The 27,891-nt window shown below is 34.3% G+C and overlaps 1 protein-coding gene across 1 annotated transcript in view; it reads left to right on the top strand.

Moving 5' to 3' along the window:
- The first annotated feature begins 1,115 nt into the window (after nt 1-1,115).
- LOC137921780 (uncharacterized) overlaps nt 1,116-27,891 on the top strand; it is a 47,515-nt gene continuing 20,739 nt past the window's right edge. The window contains exons 1-4 of the mRNA XM_068764604.1: nt 1,116-1,132; nt 2,736-2,869; nt 7,426-7,660; nt 8,741-8,969. Of these exons, the coding sequence (XP_068620705.1) occupies nt 1,116-1,132; nt 2,736-2,869; nt 7,426-7,660; nt 8,741-8,969 (615 nt within the window). The remainder of the gene's footprint in view (nt 1,133-2,735; nt 2,870-7,425; nt 7,661-8,740; nt 8,970-27,891) is intronic.

Genomic DNA, 27,891 nt, shown 5'->3' with positions numbered 1-27,891 from the left:
TAATCTTTGATACACATCTTCACCAATACTATAAAAGAGTAGATTTGGATTGAGAAGGCCAATTTAGAATTTATTGTATATAGATTATAAAAATCTGTTATTTATAGCTCATATATTTATTAAATCATTTATAAAATAGCTTTTTTGAATTATATTATTAGCTCTGCTATTACTTTTTAAATCTCGTGAATGTTATCATTATGGCGGGATAATATTAAACCAATTTTTGATGGTCTACCAAGAATTTTATTATACCTATTTCTAACTATCCTGTGTGAATAGTTCACTCTAAAATAAGTTATTTAAATAATCTGCAGAATCAGATAGTAAAGAATGATAAATTTTAATACGTAGTAATCCAAAATTTAAAAACGATTTTTCTTAGTATGTTATTATTACGTTATTTAATACATTATTTGACAGCAAATGAGTACACGTTCAGATCTTTACAGATATAAGATCCTCGGGTTTACTTATTGCAAAAAGATTTAAGGTAACATAAAGCTGTTACCTGTTGCAATGTTAGACAATGTTGCCATTTCTCTAATGGTACGAAATATGTTTTACGAAAATAATCTGAAAATGAATACCATTTATATCACAGGTGATTAAAAGGAACTGTACTGTAGATATTTCTTTTAATCTGGCTTATGCTGCCCAAGTGGTGGTCATAAATCTACGAAGATTCCGTGGGGTGAGGTGGCAGGGCGATGAGGGCGCTCAACATAAAACTTCTTTTAAGGAAGCTCGTGGACCCCCTGGAGAGCTTTGGTTCGGGTCACTACATACTATAATTTTACCAGATTAGGAGGCAGAGCCCTAAGATAATTTAGGCAAACGCTCCATGAAGACTTAAGTTTAAGGGTCCCCAGGAGGGGATCATGGCTTGGGTTCATCCCGCTATGTTTACTTCTTTGAAGCTCAATCATCAATCATTCTAAATAATAATCTTTGTTTGTCAGGGTGGAGGGCGCCGCGAGGGGTCCGAGGCGGGGGGCTGCGCATGCGGCGGCTTGCGCCCCCCTCCCGCAACCCCAACACCCCCGCCGCCCGCACCACTCATCATCCAGGTCCCAGGGACCACTGAACTGCATCCGCTGCGTGCCTTGGAAGACATGCCGCCCGTACTTAGGTATTATTACTATCATCTGTACACTCAGAAATTCAAATTTAAAATATCTTTAGTCAAGTGGGCATTTACGTACCCTTTCGTATCGTCAGCTGTTCTAACATTAGAAGTAGTAAGCCATCACCAGCTCGGAATGCTAATTTACTGAGAGGAGTAACTTAACAGTTGCTCTTTTCAAATGAAACTTAATAATGTTTAAAGTAAATAATTAATACTTTAAAATATCAACCATGTAAATGAGTCACAAATTAAGTTCAACATTTTTCGTCAACTAACCATTAAAGCTTTTACTTATATAAATGATTATACTGTATTTGTAACATTCGCTTATAACTTATACTAACAAAGCTGAATTTGAATCCGGATAAAGTGCGCAATATGCTTTTTATGAGATAAATTCTTATGTTTCATACCGTGGAAATTATAAATGTCAATTTCTATTTACCTTTACCTCGTCCGTTTGTTTTATTTCGTTCTTTATCATGTTTATCACACATTTATTTAAATCTTTGTTGCACAAAGGGTGATGTTAATGAAAACGTAAATTTCTCCCATACGTCCATTGGATGGACATATTTAGCAAGGAAAAATAGAGTTGTTAAAAATATACAGTTAAAAGTACAAAAACTTTGGTATTACATTGTAATAAATCGTGTATAATAAGCAAGTAAAGATTTGATAATTTTATCACTTATTTCTCCGTGTTTGACCACCAATTCCTCTGGTGGAAAGTGACGACTTTGTCGAAGATGAAGCACTTCTGACACCACTTTGACATTAAAGAGACCTGGGTAATAATTTTCGGGAAATAAGATTTTTTTAAAGAGCATTTTTGTGTTGTTTTTATGTAAAATCGCACCGACAGCTTTTATGTACATAGAGTAGTTAAATTCAATTGCATTTATTAACATTAAAAAATATTTCCGGTGTATCTAATTAAATACCAATAATATAAGCCTCAACAATTTTATGATTAAAAGAACATTATTTACCCAACATAAATCATAGGTGTAACCAGCGCCATCTATAAACGACACAATTGCGTTTTAAAATCGTAAATCACCCCGAGTGAATTGCCTTTCTAAATAATGTATTCGGTACGCGCAATGTTTGCTAATGCGTACACGGCTTTAGAATGAATATGGTGACTACATGAGCAATTCCTGAGCCTAGGTAGCTTGTAAAACTGACATTTGCTATAACAGGTAACAGGTTTAATTCCTGGAAGATTCCCACTTTATGTTAATTACATGACATTAATGTTATAACGTCGAGGAAAGAGTTTTTTTTGGTGAATACTGTGAATTAGCTTGTAATGAAATTTCTTTGGCTAACCTATTTGTATTTGGCCGGTTTTGATGGCTTTAAAAAGCTACATATAAAATTAAATGAATGAATTTGATACATTACTAAAAGCAAGAAACTTTTATGAAATATATATATATATATGTATTATATATATAAAGATCTAGAATTGGATGGACTTTCACTACTAGACATAGGCTTCCTTCATTGATTTCCAATAGATGCGGACGGTTCCAACCGACCGCACCCAGCGCCTACCAGCGAATCAAAATTTAGATATTAATAATATTATTAATTACAGATCTAATCCTCTGTACACGGAGGAGGAGGAGGAGCAAGAGGTAGTGATAATAGTGGACTCGCTGGAGGAGTCGGCAGAGGTGGACCCTCCCGACGCTCCCCGCGTGCCTCGGCGGGCGCCCTCCACTTCCTCGGGTAATTATTTCTATCATTACATAAATATTATTAAGTTTTGATAATATTTTAACGCAATTTTGTCTGCGTTTGATTACCAACTCGTCTGATTGAAAGTGACGATGTGTTCGAAGATGAAGTACAAAGACTAAGTAGTTGCCTATTCACTTTGACCCTGAAGAGTTCGCGGTTCCGAATGCCGGATGGGCAAAAAGATAGAGGAAAGGAATATCTCGGCCATCATGCAAGACGAAGGGGAGAGAGAATGCTTCCTCAGCTACTGCAGGAAGGTGGTAATAAATGCAATAGGTAAAAATAAAAGGAACACTAAAATATAGAAATAAAAGGAATATAGTAGTACCAAAAATAGTGTAATAAATAGTATAATATAAGATGATAATTACAAAGAAAATACGTGTTAAATATTTGAACAAAAAATAATGTTGCAAAATAAAATAGTAAGGAAACCTAGAATGTAGTGGTTGAGGATGGATGTATGGCTAATGGAATGAAAGAGAAAGACTGGGAAAATTGTAGAATAAAAAATATGAATAAATTACTAGAATTAAAAAGTCCCTGTCCCACACGAGATAGGGGAACGAGAGGTCCCCAACAGCGGGGCCCATAAAAAAAAAGAGTTCGCGGTGAAAATTCTTGGGGAAATAAGGAAGTCGACAGACCGTTTCATATCGGACTGCGCTGATCAGAAGCATTGTGACGAAACACGTGGTACGCTTCCTAGAAAATTTAGTGTAAGTGTGGTAGTGGACAGACTTCCTGCTCGTCTTACAGAGAAATGGTGGGTAAGGTCTGCAATTTTCGCAGCGTATTCCCCAAAATGAATCCTGTAAGAAATTTACAGAATCGCTACTCGCAGGCGATGTTCAAAGCTGAAAAGTTTCTTAGAAACTAATTCATTATCACCTGTAAGTCGAACAGCACACCCTCGTAGCGAATCAATAGCTATACGGATACAACAATCAAGCAATAGTACCAACAGAGCAGGTCAGGTAAAAAAACACCTACTGTAATTCTCTCATAGATTCTTGGCATATTCCATCAATAAGTATATTTAAACATACACACTTTTTTATAAAAGAGTTTATGGAATAATTGATTTATGACAGTAATGAATACATGATTTGCGAATTCATAAGTTATGTGTACAATATAATCACGGGTCCAGTACGTTACAAACCGCAGTCCAGCCTTGGCGTTATTGCTCTACATTTAAAAACCGCAAGTAATTGAAGTGTAAGCACGATTATTTTACGTATTTTTAATCAGGTATTTATGCGTGCTATTTATTTATATTAAAAATAAAGTGTTTAAGACAGCTCATCTGATATCGATGTACCGAGTTTTGTAACACGGTTATGAAAAAATTGTGAATATATCAATTATAAAGGACATTAAAGGAAAAAGAATATAAACATTTTTAAAACAAAAAGTTTAAACAAGTGGGATCTTCTTTGAACTATATCTATATAGATTAAAATTAACAAAAACGAGTCCTGGATTTTTGGAAGGATTTAGGTATTATTGGTACATGTTTATTTCTCTTGTAAATAATGTTGGGGATTAATAGTTTTAATATTATATTTGGGATATTGTTTGTGAATTGAACTCGTCTGAAGCTGCTGTGTGCTTGCTGACAGTGGGCGGGGCACATCGCTCATGTAACCGATGATCGTTGGGGGCCGGAAGGTTCTCGAATGGTGACCACGAGCTGGTAGAAGAGTAGGCACCTAGTAGGTGAACCGGTGTTATAGTTCAGGTCCAGACCGGCCATCGTTGTGATCTTTGGGAGAGGTTCCTTGTAGTACGCCTCCATCGGCTGAAAAGAAGAAGAACAATTACAAAAAGAACCGTCCGAGTTTATTGTAGCCTTTTATCACACCAGGACGCGTTTGAAACCCTCGCTTTAACCTAAAGTACGTCATTACCGGGGAACTCAATCTGACACTACCTTCCATCAAATTCGGCTCCTTAAGCATTCTTCTCACGATCATAATCATCTCAGACGATACACGACAGCTGCAAGGTATTAAAAAAGTAAAATCTGAAAGAAAAAAACATTACTGTATAGTTCACACAATGAGTTATTAATGTGACCGGAAAGTAATGTCGCTTTCTTAAGTTAAATTCACGCGACTACATTTTTAACAAGTTTATATTTCTAATTAACAATATATTTACCTTCATTATTAACAACCTTTTGCCATCAAGTATACAAATATCAAACAAATCAATTGGTTTATCTGTAACATATGTCGACAGAAACGACTTAACTTTCCGGTCCCCCATAATCTCGACTTTTCTAAATCAATCACCCTCACCTCAATCTTTCTATTTTAATAGATTTTTAAGAATACGCGTTTATAACGTGGTCATATCGACATGGTAAATATATTGTTTAGGTTTACAATAATATTTATAGTCCTTAATTGTTATAAGTTATGGTAATTCTGTTATTAATGACATATTAAAATTGATATATCATATATTGGTACGAAATATCCTTAACCTTGTTCAAAAATATACGAATTTATTCATTACTTTACATATATTTATTACTGAATCTATATATTACATACATTACTGTTCGTGGCTCTCGGCGAAATGTTCGGTCTACATATATGGACTACAAAAAAATATACTTTTTATCTTAGGGTTGGCAACATTGTGAAAAATGTTAATAATTTTTTTTTCTAAAAATTTTCTACCCCAACTAGTAATTTGCTCATAGCTTTTATAGATTAAGGTATTTTTGTGTATCTTTTTATTTACACAGACGTGCTTGCACTATTTAAGAAAATTATTGATATAGGTATAACTTTTTCGAAACCTATCAAATTAGCATTAAAAGTTATTTGTATATTTGTTTTTTTAATTTTTGTCAAGTTTTAACCTTTTATTGTGAAAAAATTTTGTACTGCACCATAATTGGCCATAGTTTTAAAAGCTTGCTCAGTTTATCTAGTTTTTAAAAAGGTACAATAATTAGTACCTGATAAGCAAAATCACTCTATAGGAGCGAAAAAGTTTATCACGGTCAGAACGTTGATTTTTCTCGTAATGCGTCTGTGTCCCGATTTAGGCAGCTTAACTAATTTATATTATTTACATCATAAAAAATGCTGTTGAATAACGTAATAACATTTTTTATTATTGAAATGATAAAAATAAGTTACGCTGCCTGTATATATTCATAATATATAATGTATAATATATTTATATTACGCAGCTATGCCATACAGGTTTTCGTGATTAGTGTCTGTCTTACTGCAACATTGTTGTATGTAAATATAATTTTATATTAAGTCAAGATGTTATTAATTAAATAATTAGGTCAATGACACATGTCAATGTATATCGTGCGCAGAAATTTGTTTTGAATTATCAAAGGAGCCAAGCTGTATATTTTTGTACTTCTTTCACTTTTTTCAACTAGACCATAATGATTGTTATAGATAAAGGTATGGTGAGGACATCTTTATAACGGTGACATCTGTCAGGATTAATCTATTTCTATTTTAAAGTAAAGTAGTGATACCTATATGTTCCCTTGATAACAAATATACATGAATACCATACCATACCATACAACTAAGGTAAACAAGTACTATACATAGCTAACGATATATATATATATATATATATATATATATATATATATATATATACATATATATATATATATATATTTAGAGGTCGGAAGCGAAAATTTAATTAGACAGGGAGAGGAGTCTGTCCTGTGAAACCTTACTGACACACGATAAGGCGCCACATAGCACGTTGCGCAGATGGCTACCGGGGCTTTAAGGTTCTGGAAGGTGGATACCACGGACTCCCAAATGAAACGATGGACGTCCACCCGCTAGGTGGATAAATGACTTTGTTATGGTCGTCGATAATGCTGGATGCAGGACGCTTTCAGTAGTAGGTTGGACAAATGTCAGATGATGAATAATGATGATGAAGGCTTTTTTAAACTTGTTATAAGATGGTAGCCCCAAGCACTGTACCTATCCCCTCCCTTTATCCTCTCGTCTCCTCTTTGTTTAAGGACAAGGAATTTATAATTTTTAATTAATTATTTCACGTCCTTCTTTTTATTTCTTTACTCCTCTTTCAGTAATCTTAAAATCATTCATTCGGTCTTCTAACATACTTCACATGATCTTACATATTCATCCATTTTTAGTTACCTCATTTTCATCACCTTTCAACCTTCATCTCGCTTCACAAATATCACAGATATTGAGTTTTTATCTTTTCTTTCACAATTTATGTTAGTGTTTAAACCATTTTTAATAATTCAATTTGATATTATCACAGCTGGTATCACATATAACATTATTTATTCTGTTTTGTTTACAATTTACTTTATTTCTATCTTTTATTGTTTTAGGAGTTTGCATATTTACTTATTTTCATTTTTTTTTGTAAATTACTTCATTTCACTTACCCGTGTTTGTACAACGTATTGGATCCGTAAGGAACCGTAAGGGTGCCGTTACGGTAAATCTGAGAACCTGCGTGTCTGATGAACGTTTTTTTTTTAATTTCTGTAGGCTACGGCAGCGGTGGTGGTAGCCACGGCCGCGTGTCGCCGACCTTACCAAAGATAGAACCCTACGCGCCAGAGCCTGAACCCTGCTTGACGCACTGCGACAAGAACGAAGGGTCACAGAGCACCTCCGACTCCGACGGCAGTCCCATATGCACACTCTCCAGGAGCATAAAAGACGACATACGAGCATGTTTAGGAGGTCGCAGGTTAGTATATTCTACTGACATACAACTCGCGTCCCACGGATTTTCATTCACACATCAAACAGATGGACAGACGATCTTGGTAAGAAAGACGCGGGATGTGGTCCACTTTTAACCGATCCTATATCTATAGTCAATACCGATGTGTAGCAGTGGACGTCTTTTGGCTGAAATATTAATTGTGATGATAAACTAAAAAGACATTTTTAAATAAAAAAAAACATTGTATAAGTAATTTGTTTGATGATCAAACAACATTTCCGTGTGCTTAAAAATGGAAATTTAGTAATAATGGAAAAACAAAAAATTACATCAGGCTATGGAATATGAACAATAGTTTTATTTGCAGGTAAAATGTATCACAGATGATCAGTTGACTTTCAGTTGGAACTGACAAAACTGAAAGATATTTTATTTTAATTATAAAAGTAACATATATGTAAAATTCAGGTTTAAACGTAACGATAATTAAGTTACAATTCATAATAGTTTATGGGTGTACGACGTAGAATTGATAATTCAGAACACTGATGTAACTACGATGGTGTAAGAAAGCGTTCACATAGTTATGTTTTTTAAAGACTGATTTTATAACTAAAAGTGGTCACAGCATAAAATTTTCTCTTTGGGTTATGGATTATAAGTGATTTTTAAAAGCCCTGTACCTTTTTCCATTCACCCTGTGTAAAATGATTTAAAACATGTTACATTCATTTATTTTTGTGCTTAAATGCAATGGGCTAACTTTTTGGTGTACAAAGTCTGGAAGAACAGATAGCGATAATTAATTTTAATACGAAGTAAGTCTAATTTTGAAAATGCTATTTAAGTTATTTAATCACTACACTGTTTATTATTTCTGAAACAATTGTTTTTTGGACAGGATGTACCTACATACATTATTTGACAGCAAATGAGTTTTAAATTCACAAAAATAACACAAATAAATATCAGTTTCCTTCACTATAACGTAAATATAGTTCTAATTCAGTAAACTTTAGAGATTGACAGTTACGAGACCATCTCGGTTTTAACTACGGTAGCAAAAAAGCCTTTTCATATATTTTAAAAGAGATAGTGGTTATATAGTCACGCATACAGGGTTAACTGAAGTCTTAAAATATTCCCTTTCCTCTATAGATGGGACAAAGACGTGAGCGAGTTGGTGGAGGCGGCTGTACGAGGCGCTGGAGGTGTGAGTGCCGCACGAGCTCGCCTTCACGCGGCCCTCCGCGCACTCCACGACCCTCCGCTTAATCGAGGACCCTCCGTGCCATACTGCGGGCCGGGGGTCCGACCTGGTGACGTCACTATGCGCCCCAAGAACGAGATGTCTCTATTGGTGAGTGCATTGTTTTTCTACAGGATGATCGGTTATAGACGTAAAAATGTTTCATAGAGATCGCAAACTCAAGATATACAGGCTGATTACACAATATCCTTTTTTACACGAAAGTATTCTTTTATCACTTTTTCAATGCCGACAGCATCTTATTGGTTCTAGTAGCACATTTCATAACCTGACAGCGACAACCATAAAAGTATAAATATAGTAACCCTTTAAATACAGTAGAAGAGAACTTAATTCTTAACTCTTGAACCTAAGATTGTATGTGTTGGTGCTTTATGCAACTTAGACTGGATACTAACAATTTTATCATAAAGCTCCCTCAGTAGTGTTATTTAAACGCAATCTAAAATTTATAAGAACATCTCTTTTACTACATTTTATATAAATAAGCGTTTGTGTTAAATTTGATCAATTTCATGTAAACATTTATTATTAAATGACGATATAAGTTTAATGTTTAAGTAAAGTGTAACAAAAACTGACAAGTGGCCACATAAAGTGCTTGTAAAGTTTAAATTATTTCGCAGCCGCCCCCTTCTAATTACATTGAACGTAAACATTAAGTAAAAGGCAAGTTTCGTCAAGTTATGTCAAAAGTTTTAAGCACCTATTAAGTTACGAACTCACAACGAGAACACTTGATTACTTATGGTCCAGTGGTTTTGTATATATTTTGTGTCACATAAACACTTGACCTAACAACTGTACAAGCACTTGGGCAAAATTCGCAAAAATACCCTCTTGTGTCCAATGTCGAGTGGCGTCGTTAGTTACATTTTAAATAAAACTTTAGCCTTAATCTCTTATTTAAGCGCTTTGATGGATTTTTGAAAGTATATATTTATCAAATACCTAGTTCAACTTTGTTCGTATATTGGATCCAATAGCAAAACCTTAACAAATTAACTTTATTATAATTAAGATACGTTTACGTCAGGGGTGTCAAACTAAATTAACAAAAGCTAACTCTGGTCAAATAAATAATAGTAAAGCTAGCATAAAAACAAAAATGTTTATATTACAAGTATATTGTAATGAATACATATAAACAAAAAATAAAATCGAAGTATATGTTTGTAATATAAAATAACTGCTTTTTCTTACATGCACATGAATATACATACGATATGTGTGCCAAAAACATTTTTTTTAAATTTCTGTCTGTCTGTTCCGGCTAATCTATACACTGTACCGAGTTGGACACGACTTATACTGGCAAGTAGCTGTTGCAATAAGAAGTAACTGACGTTTCATTAATTAAAAAAAAAACTAAAAAGAGAAAATAAATCTTAGACAAAAAACTAAATTAACAATTATTTTTTTTTTGTAAAATTCTACGCAGATGAAGTCGCGGACATAGCTGTTATATATACATACATATGTATGTATATATATATATATATTTACGTATAAATTATTGTTATATATAAATATATATCAATAATTTGTTAACAATTTATGCCAAGATTACTTTTTATTCATACTCCAGAAGGACGAATCATAATAATGCTATTACGTATTTTTAATAATATTTTACTATCCAGATTCAAGATTTTTCCCCACGAAGTAATGTACAACTAATTTCATTGGTTATCTTATAAAAAAATTGTGTCATCATATTAAAATAAAATATTTCCATGATTAATCAAGAATCAATGAAAACCTTAAATATCACTGTCATATTTCTTTTCACATTATTACGCCGGTCCCTAAGACGAACCTTTGAAGTTAATTTAATAAATAATTTATGGAATAAATTTGCATTACGTGGGTAGGCGAATAAATTATGCGCATTTATCGGACGCTTGTCTGCTGTTGCACAATCTTTATTGTACATCCTTGAGTGTGGAATTATTAAGTTTTACGGGCGTGGAAAGGCAGATTTCGTGTCCAATCCTAGTCATAAATGTACCTAAAATTTTGTTTAACTCGTGATGAGATTTCTTTGTAATAATCTAATTTTTTTACGGTTATTTTTTATCGACTACAGGCAAAGCATTTGCCTTCTGTCTTATTTTATGGTAAGCGTTGACGAGATATATGCAACATGGTCGCCTAGAAGAAATCTTTTTTCTCTTGATTTCAAGATTCAAGTAATAGTTAGCTAAAAATGAAGACATCGGTTTGTTGTTTCATACCTTAGCTGTTCGTTACTAATAACTATACTTTTTTTTATTAATTTTAATTTGTATTGCTAGTGTTTTTTTTTACAATATTTATTTTTTGCTTTAACTATACGCAGACAGTTGGGAGAGGGTTGCCGCTATTTGATACGGATCTTTCTTCTCCCTGCTGCGAGGCACGACAGCTTTTATAATTTTTTACATTTTTTCCTCCACAATTTTCTCTTATGGGTAAATACAGCTAAAATGTATATATTTAAAATACAATTTGGAATACTTAATTACATATTAGTTCGTACATTGTTTTATTTCAAGTCGCAGCCCAAGCGCTACTGTTCAATGCCTTGAGATTTAGGACCGGCCAAGATTTTTTCTTGAGAAGGTCCGGTAAGTTGAACGAAGGTATATTAAGGGTTTCACATAAGGTCACGTGGTTACGTCTTTTGGATGCGAATCGGGTGCAGTGTCTGAGTTACTGATCAAAAGTCTGTACTGTGGAGTCATCACATGGGCAAGTCGCATTATCAAATTAATAACTATGCTAGTAAAATACTTCCACCTGCATTAAGCGTTTTCATACTGTAGTGATTTCAACCGTGTATGGATTTTGTAAATCCGTGCATCTTATTTTCTAATGGAAGAAAGGAGATGGAGGAATTAATTGATGTAATTCCAACACACACTTTCCAAAATGCAGTCTATAGAACACCGATAAACTAGAAAATTATCGCCGATGCTCCCTGAATCACAGCGCTCACAAAAACATCGTTACCAATGAACCTCTTGGTTGTAATAAAATTAATTCAATAAAGATTTTCTTGTGAGAAATTTTGTTAATATTTGTTAGTATTATTTATAATTGTTTAAAATATTTGTCTAAATTGGTCAGAAATACGTTGGTGATGGCACGAATTTAATGAGCAAATATAGGAAATGTTGCCAGTCATCTGTCAGTGTCAAACGTCATTGTCATCTGTCATTATAGTTGCCTTCATTTTAAGAAGATTGCTTGTTCATCCGACAGTTGTTGACACGACGACACGGCGTGGGTATGTTCCTCACTAAGTGGACCAACGACATGGTTAAGGATACGGGATGTCGCTTGATGCGGGCAGCGAAGATAGGTTCCAACGGCGATCTTTGAGGAGGTCTTACAGCGAGAGACTTTCGCCTGATAAGAAGTCACATTATTTTATCACAAAATCGATAAAATAAGTTGAGAAATTCTATAAAATAGTAGTAATAAGCTTGGTTTGAGTGTAATGTTTTTCGTATTTTAGTACTATTATTTCACCTTATGATAATAATAGTATCTATGTACCCACAAGGTGAACAGACTTTGTTAATTTCATCCAAAGACGCTGGATCAGTATTTTCCAACTGAAGGTCCATGCTCCACGGGAGGTGGGGGGTGGATTTGATTGTTAAGCTGAGTAATCAGAAATAGACTGGACACGAATTTAACCCTTTCTCTTTAATATAAAAATTATGTTTGTTACATAGGGGGGCATAAGGATTTTAGGATGGGGCATGGTACAAAAGAAGGTGGGAAAATATTGTTCTAGATGCAAGCTGCTTTCAACTTGTCCCATTGGAAATCTATGAGACGTACTACGGCTGGTTATGTATTATGAGGGTTTTTCTAGCTAATAATAGTTCAACGAACAATTAATCATAATTTATAAGACTTAAATCACATAGAGTTGGTAAAAGAAATTGTTCCAGGATAATTTATCAAGCTTTCTTGAGGAAATTTTACACAATGGCCTTTCCCAGACACGTTAAAGAAAGGGCCCTTCTCGGAACTAGTTTTATATGTACGGCCGTTGAATTGTCGCACTACGGGTATATTGTCATACATTCCTGTTGGCGTTGCACCATTGTAGCCAACTCGGTCATTGCTACCGACGTGCGAATAATTTTAAAATAGTCCACTAAATATTCAATGACTCTGCCCATTTGTTATTCTGATGGTCAGTTTATGACTCACTGTAGAATCACATATGTGGGTCACGGCTAATGTCAAATTTTTTAAAGGGAGCCAACATAATGTTGAGTCAGAGGAAAAGTGAGTTTTTACTTTTCTGACTATTTTTTAAAATGATCGTTTACGGTTACATTTACTGCTTTACGAGATTTGAGATGGAAGGCTCTGGAGGTATTGGAGGATCTGTCCCCTGTCGGGTTACCTCAGTCTAGGTTGTCACTCGAGGTGCATTCAGTGTTTATTCATTTATTTATATTTTAATCAATACACGATTATTTACAGTGATATCATTTACTTGTGTAAGTTATAAAAAGAATGTCAGAAGATCCGAATTTGATAGGAAGTAGTATCATCGACATTATTCAACTTTAAGCTACGAAGCTTTCAAACGTGCCCTGATTTAAGAAGAGGTCATAACAAACTCTGACTGGTTTTTTTGTGATCACTTTTACAATATACTTAATTTAGTAGTGTTGTTCTACAATTTATTATCAAGCTTTATTAACACTAAAAAAATTGTTCACGCTATAACAGAATTGTTGCCATGTTTTGTTGTTTATTTAACTTTTTAAAATTTGTTACATTCCAACTCAAGAGCGTCGTTGAGGGCGGCTTGACTTGTTCGTTTACGGCTGCCCGGCTACACTTACCTAGGTAGTGACCAAGAGTGTTACAATCATTTGATTGATAATAGATCATCATCATTTTAACCGATAGACACCCACAAAACGTCGCCATGATGACTGTTTTACTGTCCGCATCCAGGGACTTCCCGCAATTTTCGACTTAGTTATAGTAGATGGAGATCTAAGGGAGTACCTAGTACCTCGCTCGTATGCAGATTCGTGGTCGCCTCTCGTTTAGTCACAATGTTCATCAGCTACACTAGCAATTCTTCGAGCTATGTCGGAAAAAGCAAGGAGAATAGTAGAGGATAGCACCGCATCCATCGTGGACGACATTCCTTAAGTTCTACCAGTTAGTGGTACAACAGACAATCAATTAGAATAAAACTAAGTATTAAAATAAGGTTACTAAACTAAGGTTTTAAATGTAATGAAACAGTATCGTCAACTATCGATGATCATGGAAAAAATAATAAATACAAAATTTAAATATATATACTGAAGAAGCAAAGGCGATGTGTGAAAGAAGATCAGAATTTGAAGAATGAAAGACTTTGTGAAGGATGTATAGAAGGTGAGGAAGAATTAGCGAGAAGGGAAAGGAGCTAGATTAAAAAAAAATCAGAAAAATTATTTACATCCGAAATGTAACATCGGGGAACAAATAAAAAACTACGTCGGTGATATGTCGGTGGTTCTTCTGTGGATCTCCTCATGTCCAAACATAACCCCGCTTTATTACTCTATAGGTGACCATGAGACTGTGGTCCATCGGAAGATAATGATAGATATAATGACATTATACAGGATCATTACCTGACCTCGTATGATCGTGATTTACTGCCATACTTCGCTTACAGTAGTCATGGCGCTCAATCACAGCGGGATGAAGTTTACGCGATGATACGTAATAAATCACAGTCGTGAATATAAATCTATTATTGTTTATAATTAATTAACTGCGAAATTGATGAGTGCTTCTCAGATACAAATGGGAGGCTGTCGGATTTTTGTACAGCTTTTTCAGTTACATTCAATCTACAACGCATTGCCCGCTGTCATTTTATGATTGACGATCTTTCGTCGGTTAACATACTCCGCGATATATCGGGTCGCGGGTTCGAATTTTAAATAATGGTCTTTCAGCGCTTGAATAATATATTGCGTGGTTTGAAAGTATGTAGTGTTCAAAATTAAACTACGATGTATTTTTAACTTATATTTTACTTGGTTAATATAACGTATTATGTTTAACTGGTACTAGGATAATTTCAAAATATTATACCATCTTGCTTTATACCAGAGTTCCCCAAACTTTTTTGTGTCGTAGACCCCTTGCCATGTTTTTCCGTGTTGGGTAGACCCCCTACTTACCTGATATTGATTTCCTGTAAATTTCTAACTGTAGTGAAGTTTAGTGTTAAAAACTTAAAGTAAAAACATGTTAATTTATACATTGATTAATTGAATTTAAATTAAAACTACTCAAAATAAAATTTTGTATCTGTTATGTAAAATATACGTAACATTAAATAAATTTAAATAAATAAACATTAAATTTCATTTCATGGACACCTAAATTTTTTTTCGCTGACGTAGACCCCTTGCAGGTTGTCATAGACCCCTAGGGGTCGATATAGACCACTTTGGGATTCACTGCTTTATACGAATTCAAAAATTCGTCATGTGCGTCAAGATAAGCCTGTCAACTGTTAAGTTGATAAACGCCTCTGACTTGAGAAAAATAGGCGAAAGAAACTCAAATGAACTCTGTGCATTAATTAAAAGAAAGTAGAAATCAATTATTTTATTAACATTGAAATAATCTGAAGGCGAAGACGTCATTTCAAAGGGTAGTTAACTTCTGTGAAATCATTAGCTTGGGACATAGACGCTTTTTTAAATCTAGCAATAGAACTTTTTTTAACGTTTGTGATATAATTTTATATAAATGTACATATTCTCCATAAAAATATTTATAAACTCGATGAAGTTGAATCTTGGTGTACAAAATTTATTTTTGTTTCTAACATTTCCATTGTGTATGTCACTTACTAGGACAATTGGAAATATTTTTATGGTCGTACAATAAATAATTATACATGATGCAAATTGACAAGCAACTGTTATTTTATTGATCCCATAATTTTTTTAGACACTTCACGACACTATGCGGCATGATCACGGAAAAGCTTTTTATATAAATCGATAATTTCGACATCAGTAGCCTCATTTGAAGCAAATTTTCAAGAGATTTAAACATCTCTTTCTCTTTCTGAATAAGTTTTATTATTACAGATGTAACTTATCTCATGAGTTCGCTAACTAATAGTCAAGGAGAACAAGGGAACGAGGATATAAGAGCGCAAGTACGCAGCTAACTGAAATAAATTTGGCCAGAGATCATTGGTTTACCTAGTATCTTCTAGTATCTTCTATCGCGATACCGACAGTGAATAAAAATTTCTATGAACTACCATTTCTCGTCTAACAGTTCAAAATACTCATAAGACATGCGATTAATGACCTCACGTCTTACGGCCGCTTTGGATTACTTCTAGTTGTAAACAGTAATTGAAATTTTGATACAAAGTAAACCTTCCACTCCTTGAATTTAGGTTTATTTTCATTTCTATACGTGTATATTCTCCACATTACGAAAGTGTCAAATTTATTATGACATTTTACACACTTATCATTTACAAAACAAATGAAAATATGTCTTCACTTACTTGATATGCAAATTCAACCCCTAACCGAAAGCGAATAAGAATTATATAAAACGAAATTATAAAATTGTCATTCTGGATGCAGCAAGAAAATTTAACTGTTCCTCCTTGCGTTTAGTTCAAAGGAAAAGAAGTCATATTCCGTTAGAATAAAGCCGGATACGTCGGCAAATTTTAGCGAGGGGGGTATGCAAAATAACGTCTGCGTTGCCACATTCCGCTCTTGAACTACATTCACTCGCAAATGTAATGGAAACGTTCAGCTTCGCATAACTGGGAGTTGTGCAACGTGGCGGTCAGGTATTGCGCCCATTCCTATAGGATAGCAACTATTGCACAGTAACCAGCATTTTGCCCGCTGTACAGCAACTATATGTGAGCTAACGCTTTTACCGGATTACATGCTGTTTTTGACATTTTTTACCGCACTGGCATACTCATAATATGCCAAGATAATCCTCTACATCAACGGATGGTTTAAATAATACTTGCACCGGAAAGTACCGGATGGTCGGCCTGATTTCGTTACGGGCCGCGGTATTAAAGAGAAAGAAGTATCATATGGCAAATGATAGAAAAAAGCCGTGAAAACAAAGCGCCAATGTTCTTGTCCTTTAGACTTTTGGAAAGCATTTGACTGACATTAAGTAGGGACCTCTGTGATCAATACCTCGAGAAATGGGAATACCTGAGCACTTATTGGGATTGCTCAAGTGGTTTTACGACGACGGTGAGTATATGGCCGGATCGAATGACGTTGTGTCAAGACTTTTAAAGCCGGAGAAAGAATTGCGCAAGGGATGCGTTCTCTCCTTCTTTTTTTAATGTCGAGTTTATAACAAGGAATCTTTAGAAAGATGAAAGAGCTGCATATATTGGTGACTCCATGCTCTTTGCATCTTCTGAGCATAAACTTGAGGAACTGCTTTGCGAAAAAGATGGTAGGACTTTTCATACAAAAAAAAAGAGAAAAGTTATGGTAATACACCGGACTGGACATCTCACGCCTAGTGATTGAACTTGCAGACCAAGAGTTCGTGTATGAGTTTATGTACCTGATCAGTGATCAGTGAATATATGATATGTTGTCTATTATGCATGATATTGAGCTGCTAAATTTTGGCCACATCTACAAAATAACTTCCATAAATTTCTTGAGAAATTAGACGGTAAGAAGTCACGTGGATGATCACCTATCTGCTCGTCTGATCAAGTCTAATCAATAACTGGACTCACTATTGCTATGGTGTTGAGGAATTCGGATAGGATTGTATGAAAAGAGTTCGACATCGAGTTCCTCAAGATGTTTTAAGAACAAAACCTGCAGAGATGTGTTTCTTATATTCAAGATTCCTGAAATCATACTGCATATGTACTACCATAGAATAATTACATTCATATATATTTATGTCTAATACCTGAGCATCACCCATGATCATATGTTCTGCATAGAATTCGGAACAGTGAAGGTAAGCACAATGAAAATAAATGTTCGCGAAATTGGATGGGAATTATTTGAATTGCAGAGTAACATTCGCTATGACGTCAAAATTATTACAAAAACAGCTATATATATTTATAATATAGTCATCGGACTGTTAGAGCCGAAAGGTTCTCAATTGTCGATCACGAGCCGGTAGACGCAGTGTGGATAGACCCTCCTAGGTGGAACGAAGACACAGATAAGGTCGCGGAAAGTCTCTAATTGCAGGCAGTCGCCCTCCAAAAATACCAAGGGGGCCCCCATAAAGAAGGTCACACACACACAAGTTACAAGACACGCCCAAGCAAGAGGGCTCACCGAATAGCAGCTACCAGGAGGTAGAAGCAAGAAGAAGACAACACACCGACGCCGACACCAACACCAACAACGGAGAAACGCAACGGAGACAGCAGCAACACAGCAAGTCCCACACAGTACACCGACGCGCCGGGAGGCGCATAGTATAGCTTTAGGAAAATTTTTATTAGCTCGACCCGCGAGCCCTGAAACCGACGAAGTTGTAAAAGATCCACTAGTCTAACAACGGATCCAACATCCAGAATACAGAGATTGCAGGCAGCTTAGGACCGCTCATTATAGCGATCTTTAAGAGGAGATGCAGTGGGCGTCTATCATCTAAAAGAAGATGATGAAAAAGAATATACATCGTAGAAAGGGCTTGACGCGTGATGCCAACAATTCTAATGACAATTAATTTATTATAGTAATTTCTGTATTTCCAATCTAGAACAATTTTGAAGTATCTTATTATATTTGATTAACAGCATAACAATGTGTTCAGAGTGATATATCACCAATGCGTCGTTTTGTTCCTAGCAAATTATAATAAAGTATGTAATAACAATACAGTAATAAAGACATTAGTACCTTGTTTTTTACGCAAACTTATAAACATAATAGCTTAATATCACCTTCGTCAACGTTAAATATTTGCTAAATAACTAAAGGCTATTTATAAAGCTAATTCGTGCTATATCAGTCATTAATTGGTTTTGCTAACGCAAAACCATTCGATTAAATATTTGTTTAATTAATCGATTTACGTTTTTCCTCTTAATTAGTAAAGACAAAATATTTTAAACATGATTTAGCTGTATTTATTTTAGTGCGTAATAATTATGAAGTTTGCATTTTTATTAATAATTATAATGCTAATTTTATAATTAATAGGTTTTTTAATCAATGAAATATGTTAGTTTTAAATATAAAGGTCAAATTGAAATTAAATATGGCCTTAGTTTCAACCCTTTACTGAAGATAGATTGATAATAATGCACGATGTTGCCAATGGGCACGAAAGATTAAGCGCCTAACGTTGTTATTTATGAGTCAATTAAACTAACCCTAAAGCGAAATATAGCAATAATTTTTAAATTTTACTCGTGATAAAAATCGATATTGTTTCTCTACCGACGTACAATATCGATTCATATACATCGATTAATTAACATCGAGACGTATGGTTCCCGATATAATCTTATGTCTTAATATGTAGAAATTAAATGTTATATTTTATTGCATTATGGCGGCAGTGATAAATAAATATTTATTGCTATTTTATTCTGTGTACACTTAATAATATTTATGTTTAAGATAAAAGTTATAACTTATTGTCTTAATTATTAAGGTCGATGTAATTAATGATATCGTAAAATGTTTATCGATGGTCTGTTCTTATTTTAAGAGGTTTTATTTGAAATGAGTGAATAACAAAGTCTAAAATAGCTAAGAGCGATTATATGTTTTTAATTACGTAATATAACTAATGTATATAACATTAAATTGTAATGCGTAAATATTAATATTAATAACTACACAACCAGCACCATTATCCACTGTATAATATTTTAAAAAAGCAGTACAATGTAAAAATAAATTTTTATACATTAAAAGATATCTTTTAAATATGAATCAAATAGTGTAGATACGGGTAATTCTTTCTTCAGGAGATAACTTTTGTAAAATTATTATCATTTCAAACGTGGACCGTTTCGATATTCAATAGCAGGGGTGGCTTAACCTATTGTGCAGGGTGTGCAATGCACACAGGCGCCGCCGTCTCAGAGGTTTCGATCTCGTAGAAAAAAATTTCCCTCGAGTATAACTTTTATCATGGCTCGCTAAGCGACTGTGTACTTAGAGAAATTCCGACCACAGCCCACATAAATTCGTGAAACTTTTTAATTGAAAACATACTTCACTCGAAGTTCACACTTTAAGTCATAAGCTAAAATGTGTAGCAATTATAAGTTCAAACATTTACGTTGTGGTCTTATTGAAATACTAATAATATATGCATAATTAATAAAGTAAAAATGCAGCTGTCAGTGTGATGGGTTGTCGGCCGCGTGTAAATGTAAGATGGCTGAGAGGTGCCGGCGTGGATTGACCGCCGGCTGCCTTGCCGTAGGCGTCGGTTTCTTGCAACAGAGGTATTCGTACCCCCGACGGAGTATAATCACCAACAAAACTGTTACGCGATTTATATTATTACATCATATCATATCAAATAACTTAGTTTATTTTTAAATGTCTAATTTAATTGTATAATATCTTAAAAAAAAGTAAAGTATTTAAGCATGTTAAAACCGATAACATAGTATTTTAGGAACCTTAAAAAAACTTCAGAAAATCAGGTCAGCCATTTACTGCTAACATTACATAAGTGCACTAATCAATGTTCACGATGTGAATGTTTTAGTTCCTTTCCATTTCAACAACATAAATTCATCTAAAATGAAATACTATATTACACCTAAAGGCGACTAAAGATGTATACCAAAATTTATACAGTATATAAAAATACAGTTATATAAAAATAATGACGTACACATGATAAATAAAAGAAATAAAAATAAACTTGTAACACATAAATTTCGTGTTCTGAAAGCTAACAAATTCTCCATGGCAATAATATATAATATATCTATGTTATTATCTTTTTTTAATTTTACATATAAACATTTACCATTCAAACAAATTGGGCTCCTGAATTACTTTTCGACACCAATGTATTTAAAAGTAAAAGAGTAACCACATTGTTTTGTTTAGGTAGTGGGATATTAGTGTCCTGCAAAATTAAAACCTATGTCCACTTAACATATCAGGTTAAAGTTAAGCAAGTAAAGAAATCTATGTAAAAATATATAATGATTCGTCGAAGCGTGTCAGTCAGTAGTAGAATTATAATTCCATTCGTAACTTGGTATAATTATTTAAATTATTGAGCTTACGATGCCGTACTATTCTTTACATTTACGGTACAAAATTTTCTAATGATACTCGTATATGTGTCTGAATTTAAAAAGACAGTTTTGTAAAATTAAATTTGGACACACTCCATCAACACACCCCAGAGTGTCAGAGCTCTACCGCGAAGAGCCTTAATAACGTGCGAGCGTCCCCGTGCAACTGGTAGGCGCCCCACCAGCTTTCAGTTTCTACTTTTTTAATTCTAGTTCACGGACCCTTCCGCTCCGTGAACTCAGTACCGATGAATCTTTAAAAGCCTTAAGGCTAACAGCATTAACATCTTTAGAAACAATACATTTTAAATTTCGAATTCCATATTTAAAATTGTAATTCCATTTTAAAAATACTAAATAAGATGGTGTTACTATTCTATACTGTTTATATATAATTTTTGTCTGTATGTCTATTTGTTCCGGCTTTGATGGGCATTACATTGGCAGGTAGCTAATGTAATAAGGAGTAATTTAGGCTACTTTTATATTAGAAAATTCTCAAACAAAAACAAATTAAATAAACTGAATATTGTAATGTTAAATTTTCACGTTTTCATTCACTCATTTCACGCGGACGAAGTCGTGAGAAATGCTAATAAGAACTAATTTAATAATAACTAAAATAAAGAATCAGATTTGTGAAAAAACTACCATATATATATATATATATATATATATATATATATATATATATATATATATATATATATATATATATATATATATAAAAGATTATGTGCCGTCACTAATGTCGGTGTGTCTTTTGGAATATAAGTTTCCTCCATAATTTTGTCAGAGTGTTGTTAGAGTGTAATGCCAACTAAAATAACTATAATAACAAACCGTCATGGAAAACGAAAGAGACGCTCCCTTTAATACCGAATATTATCAATTTGATTTGTTTTAGAATTTATTTATTATTCCATGTATGTATTTCAAATCATCAGTCGATTTATTTAAAATTACTTACTATAATTGTTCAATAAAAATTAAGAAACATATTATTAAAGAAGAAATATATCATTAATAAGAGTAAAAATTTAATTAGTGAATTTTGTACGCGACTGTACCGGGCACGGTCTCGCAAGTAATTTATGTATATTTATTTTAAGGTGCACTTACACATGCCAATTCGTTCGGCTAAAACTATAGTGCATTTACATGATCACGGCTCTGCTGTTAAATCGGCGTGCAGATGTATATGTGACGTGAGCGAATCTTTAACACGCCACCGAGCTACGACGATAATGGATATGATATTATTTTATTTTTTATTTATTTATGAAGCCTTATCGAAAGGTTACTTCTTGTTTCGGATCTTCATCTTTGCCTTATTAGAATCTAAATATTTCGTGCGCTAGAGGGGACACGGGAGGCGCTTGGCCCAATCTTCGTTTACGCAACCTTGCTCGAAGGATTCTTAGAGACCTCAATGCGTACTTTAACAGTGTTGTCCGTCCTCCTTGTGGGCACAAACAGCTATCTGTTTTACGCGATATGTTATCTGTCCGCTGCCACTACAATTAAAATAAATATGATTTTGTGACGAAGATTAGAATAGCGACTTAGAAATAAAGATGCGAATTGAAATTGCACGTGGCGCTTTCAACGCGATGAAGAAAGTGCTATGTAGTCGCAGCATCAACATCAAGCTGCGAACTCGTTTGCTTCACTGTTACATCTGGCCTATTATACTGTACGGATGTGAGGACCTGAACCATAAAGGAAGACCTTCGTAAGCGTATAGAGGCTTTCGAAATGTGGACATATAGACGCATGCTGTCCATAAGCTGGACTCAGAAGGTGACCAACGTCGAAGTTCTGAAACGAATCGGCCATATACGCGCACTAATGCTCACAGTAAAACGAAGGAAAATCGCTTACTTGGGACACGTTCTTCGACACCAACGATACAATCTCCTTCAACTTATCATGATGGAAAAGGTCGCTGGTAAAAGGAAGGTTGGTAGGAGAAAGAAGTCGTGGCTTCGTAACATTAGAGAGTGGACCGGAATCGCCAGCGCTGCTGAGCTATTACGCAGAACCAAAAATAAGGAAGAGAGCAGGAAGCTGATAGCCAACCTCCACTAGTTGGAGAGGCACTTCAAGAAGAAGAAGAATGATTTTGTATATATTAGTTGTTTTTATAGTGGTGTAACATTATATATTACACGGGATTAGGAGTAACTTAAGCTTTTAGATAGCACAGATGGGCGTACGATGGAGTGACCTGGCGCAAGGACATCCTACAACGGACCTAGGTTAGGCCTGTCCCATATTAATGAATTTAGAATTTCAATGCAAAGGCGCTAGAGAGGACCGAACGTTGACTTGGTAGGTTGCTTATTACTTTACTCGTGCAACCAAAGGAGGACCGACGACATAGGTAAAGCCGCGGGAAGTCGTTATATGGGGGCAGCGCAGGACCGATCATCGTGGGAAACTTTAAGGGAGGTCTATCACTTGCAGTGGGCAACCATCGGCTGAAAAGATGAAGTGGTAGAAATCATTGGCGCTGATAGAAGCAACAATTTTATCTAAGATGTGTGATCTGTGTTGTATTTCCGTGAATTTGTTTGCTAAATTGTCTGCTTGTAAAATAGTGTTCTTTGTGTAAATGTTTTACGTGCAATCGATAATAAAGTTTGTCTATTATAACGAGTAGTAATGTACTTGCACCTTGGCTGACAACTATATGTGCTAAAAAATTTACGATAATATCGCATTGGATATCGTGCTATATTATTATTGCTGATGATGAATGCTATATTTAGTTTACGTTATGCGTTTTCAGCTTTTATTGCTAGATTTTTATTTGCGGCTCTAGAACGAATAAAATATAAATGACAGTACCTAGATTCTGAATCACACAACATAGAATAATCATCAATACAACAATAAGACTCGTTGATTCACTGATATTATCGATATTTGTATAGGACTTTAAAACATAGACCGCGCAGCAGACTGGAGAATGATCGAGGCTTTAGAAATGTGGTGTTTGACGAAAATGCTACGCGATGTCACAAGGCGAATCAATCATCGCTATCCCCATATGTGTTATCAGCGAACCTTAAGTATTTTGGTAAAATCGTCCGCAGAAAATCATAACTTCAGTAAAATACTTAGACATTCCAGCCGATGGATGACCACTGCAAGGCATCGTCGTCCCCCAAAGATAGCTATGATGACCGTTCCTGTGCTGCTCGCATCCAGTGACTTCCTGCGACCTGAACTGTCTTTTTTTTTAATGGCCCCCGCTATTAGAAGCCTCTCGTACCCCCCATTCTTGTGTGGGACAGGGACTATTTAACATTATTTAATTATGCATCTTATGATCTTCCATTCGGTATTCATTCTACATTTCTTCTTTCATTCTCTTTCGCTCTATGACCTTCCATTCCTCTCTCTTTACACATTAGTATTTTATTTATTTTATTTCTGTTTATTTACATTCTTTTTATTTTACATTTATTTCACATTAGCGACCTGAACTATGTCATCGGTCCACCTATCAGGGGGCCTACCCGAGCCTCGTCTACCAGTTCTTGGTCGCCACTCCAGAAATTTCCGTCTCCAACGGCCATCCATTGCATCACCCATATGCCCCGCCTACTCCATTTCAGACGAGCAAATCTTCGAGCTACGTCGGTGATCTTGGTTCTTCTGCTAAATATGTTCCTTCTGTTCAGTAAACTACTGTCTATTGCAATTTGATCCGGTAAACTAGCTAATATATTGGCCTATGTATATTAGATTTGTATATTAAATATTAAAACGTAAATAATTCGTTTCATAATAATTCCATTTAGTCTTTTCTAACCCTAGTTACATAAACGAATGTAGTAACGTAATTAATAAGCTTAATTTTATCTCGTAATTTATTCAAGTAATTCCGGCTTTTTTTATGTAAATTGGCAATTCGTAATTGAATAACGCATTGAGAGTTGTGAAACGACTAATAGACGCTCGGTCGTGGTAAATTACGCGAATCAAGAGGGAATAGAGAGAGGATGCGTCCGACGGCGAACACGAAGGCCGCTCCGGTGAGTGGTTAGCTTAAACTGACCACAACGATTGCTATATAGCAGTAGCAGTAGCGATAACGTGATGTAACGTTGCGAATTTATAATTGTAACTGCTACTGTGATTTTGTGTACGCAATACGAATGTCTGTTACACAAGGTGGTTATTGGGCTTTTAAAGCGCTAAATTCGCGCGCGCTATTTGCTATGATATACTTAGAAAAAGCGTTTCGAACACTCGGATTACTACATATTAAAATTAATTATTGTTTATTGCCTGTCTTTACTAACTTTGCACTATCAAAAATTATTACTATTATGTATTAGGAGGACCGGAAAGTAATGTAGTTTCTTTGGACATATTTTACAAAAAAAAACGATTGATTATTGCCGCTCGGCATTGAAAATTTTTATACTTAATGGCAAAAGGTTGTTGATAACGAAGGTAGGATTAGAAATAAAAACTTGTTAGAAATGTAGTCGTGTGAATTTAACTTGAGTCCCTCTAATAGAAGCTGTCGCATTCGAATAGAAAAATAAATAAATGTTACATATTTCCAGCTGATTACTTGATTGGAAGTATTTGTAAAAGTTATATGCTTTTTACTGACAATTGAGCTATACATTCAACTCTAAAGCTTTTATCAACATGTATATATATATGTATATCTAATATATAAAATTCTCGTGTCACGGTGTTCGAACTTGAACTCCTCTGAAACGGCTTGACCGATTTTTACCAAATTTTATATGCGTATTTAGTAGGTCTGAGAATCGGCTACTATCTATTTTTCATATCCCTAAGTGATAAGGGTTGTTCACCCTTAAATTTTTTTTTATTTTTTTGACGAAATTTTTTTTTTTTTTTTTTATGATAAAACATACAAAAATACATACAACCCTAAATTTTCACCCCTCTACGATCAACCCTTATTTTTAAATTAAAAATTAAAAATATTTTTTGCATAACAACGTTTGCGGGATCAGCTAGTATACATATATTAATCACTTTGTATAGGACACCGCAAATTACCTTAACGTCTTATAGTCAATATGCGTAACAATATTAATAAATAAGAGTAAACATTAAAAAAATAGCATGGTTAGCATTACAAAAATAAGTTTTTTTATTCCATTCTCTATACTCCATTTAATAACTTTTTTATGGGCAGCTAAGGTTTTACAATGCATTCCCTTATATAACACGTTAAAAAGATTTTTCGTGATTATGAGTTGCTCGAAGTACAGTATTAAGGATATGTTAAAAGTGAACACAATAAAACCCGTCTGTGTTTATTTTGTATTGTATTGTTTCTGAAGATGTTAATGCTGTTAGCCCTAAGGTTTTTACAGCTTCATCGGTACTGCGGAAGGGTCCGTAACTAGATAGTTATTTTGTGGCCTTTGCTGTTTAGTTCGCTTTTAGGACTTTCGTATTTTTTATATTTGTTGTATCTATCTTCCACAGACATTAGCGTCAGTGTCTTTGTTTTCATAATTACAGTTAATATTTTCGTAATTTATTTTGCTCAAGCTTCTGCATGTTCTGCAAGCTATGTTACTTTAGTTTCTTAAACTATTTCCTAACTTAAATCTTAAACTAAACTTAAGAAAACAATTCTTTTTTTTTTAAATTATTAGTGTCTTGTTTGTTTTTCACGAGACTCTGAAAATGTCCAGTTTTTAACACTACAATTCGTGCGACTACTTCGTCCCTACTTCTTATCGTCATTCTCAGGTTGTACGCCAGTATTTATGCCATCGTTGCCGATTAACATCCATCTTCGTAGCTTTAATTTGAAGGATTACACTACAGGAGAGCTGCATCTGATTCTCGTTTTTGTCAAATTGGGCTTTTCTGTATTCTTCTCATAACGTCGACAAGTGACCACTGTAATTAAGTGAATAAGAATATAATGAAATTATTATAATCATTCTCTATAACGGGTAGAAGCACGTCATCTGCTATTTATTAAATTTATTTAGATTCTTAGTTAAATAGACTAGATTACTAGATATAATTATATCTGCAATGTATTGCTACATAAAAGAGAGGCTATTCAAAGTCCAGTCGACTCGCACAAAGACTATTCGGTTCGCTGCAGTCAGACATTAAATATATTTTCATGAACGGACCACGCATTCATTGTACGATAGCAACGAATATTTTTAACTATCGTGTTGAATTGTTAAAGCTCGTGACGTAAATAAGTCTAAGGGATGAAAGGCCGAAATCTTCGACAAAAAACCAGTAATCTTCATCATAAACCTTATAATCAATTTAATTATGTATTTACATTGAAATGAAAAATTATTTTTATCGTCTGTATACTTAGTTTTGTCGTAAATTTTTGTTACAGAGAAAAACAGCATTTTTTATTTAACGTAACATTTATTTTTACAAGGTTTTGTTTAGTTCGACCCGTACGGAATTTGGGTCAAAATGAGAAATTGAAATTTAAGCACCTTCCCCTTGTCAGATAGATCTGAAATTTGGTACACACATTTAATTTAGATGACAATACAATATAATAAAATCAATAACTTTATAAATCTAAGATGGCCGCTGATACAAAATGGCGAATTACATATTTTTCCTTAACCCCCTCAATATGGGTATCAAATGAAAGGGCTACACTAGTAAAACACGATGATTATGTCTAAATTTAAAATT

Source organism: Battus philenor, unplaced genomic scaffold, assembly GCF_028537555.1.
Source record: "Battus philenor isolate CCGP_79_NKW_IND1 unplaced genomic scaffold, ilBatPhil1.0.hap1 SCAF_19, whole genome shotgun sequence".
NCBI classification, from domain to species: Eukaryota; Metazoa; Arthropoda; class Insecta; order Lepidoptera; family Papilionidae; genus Battus; species Battus philenor.
The sequence above is the reverse complement of the archived record's forward strand: the minus strand, read 5'-3'. Positions and strand labels throughout refer to the sequence as shown.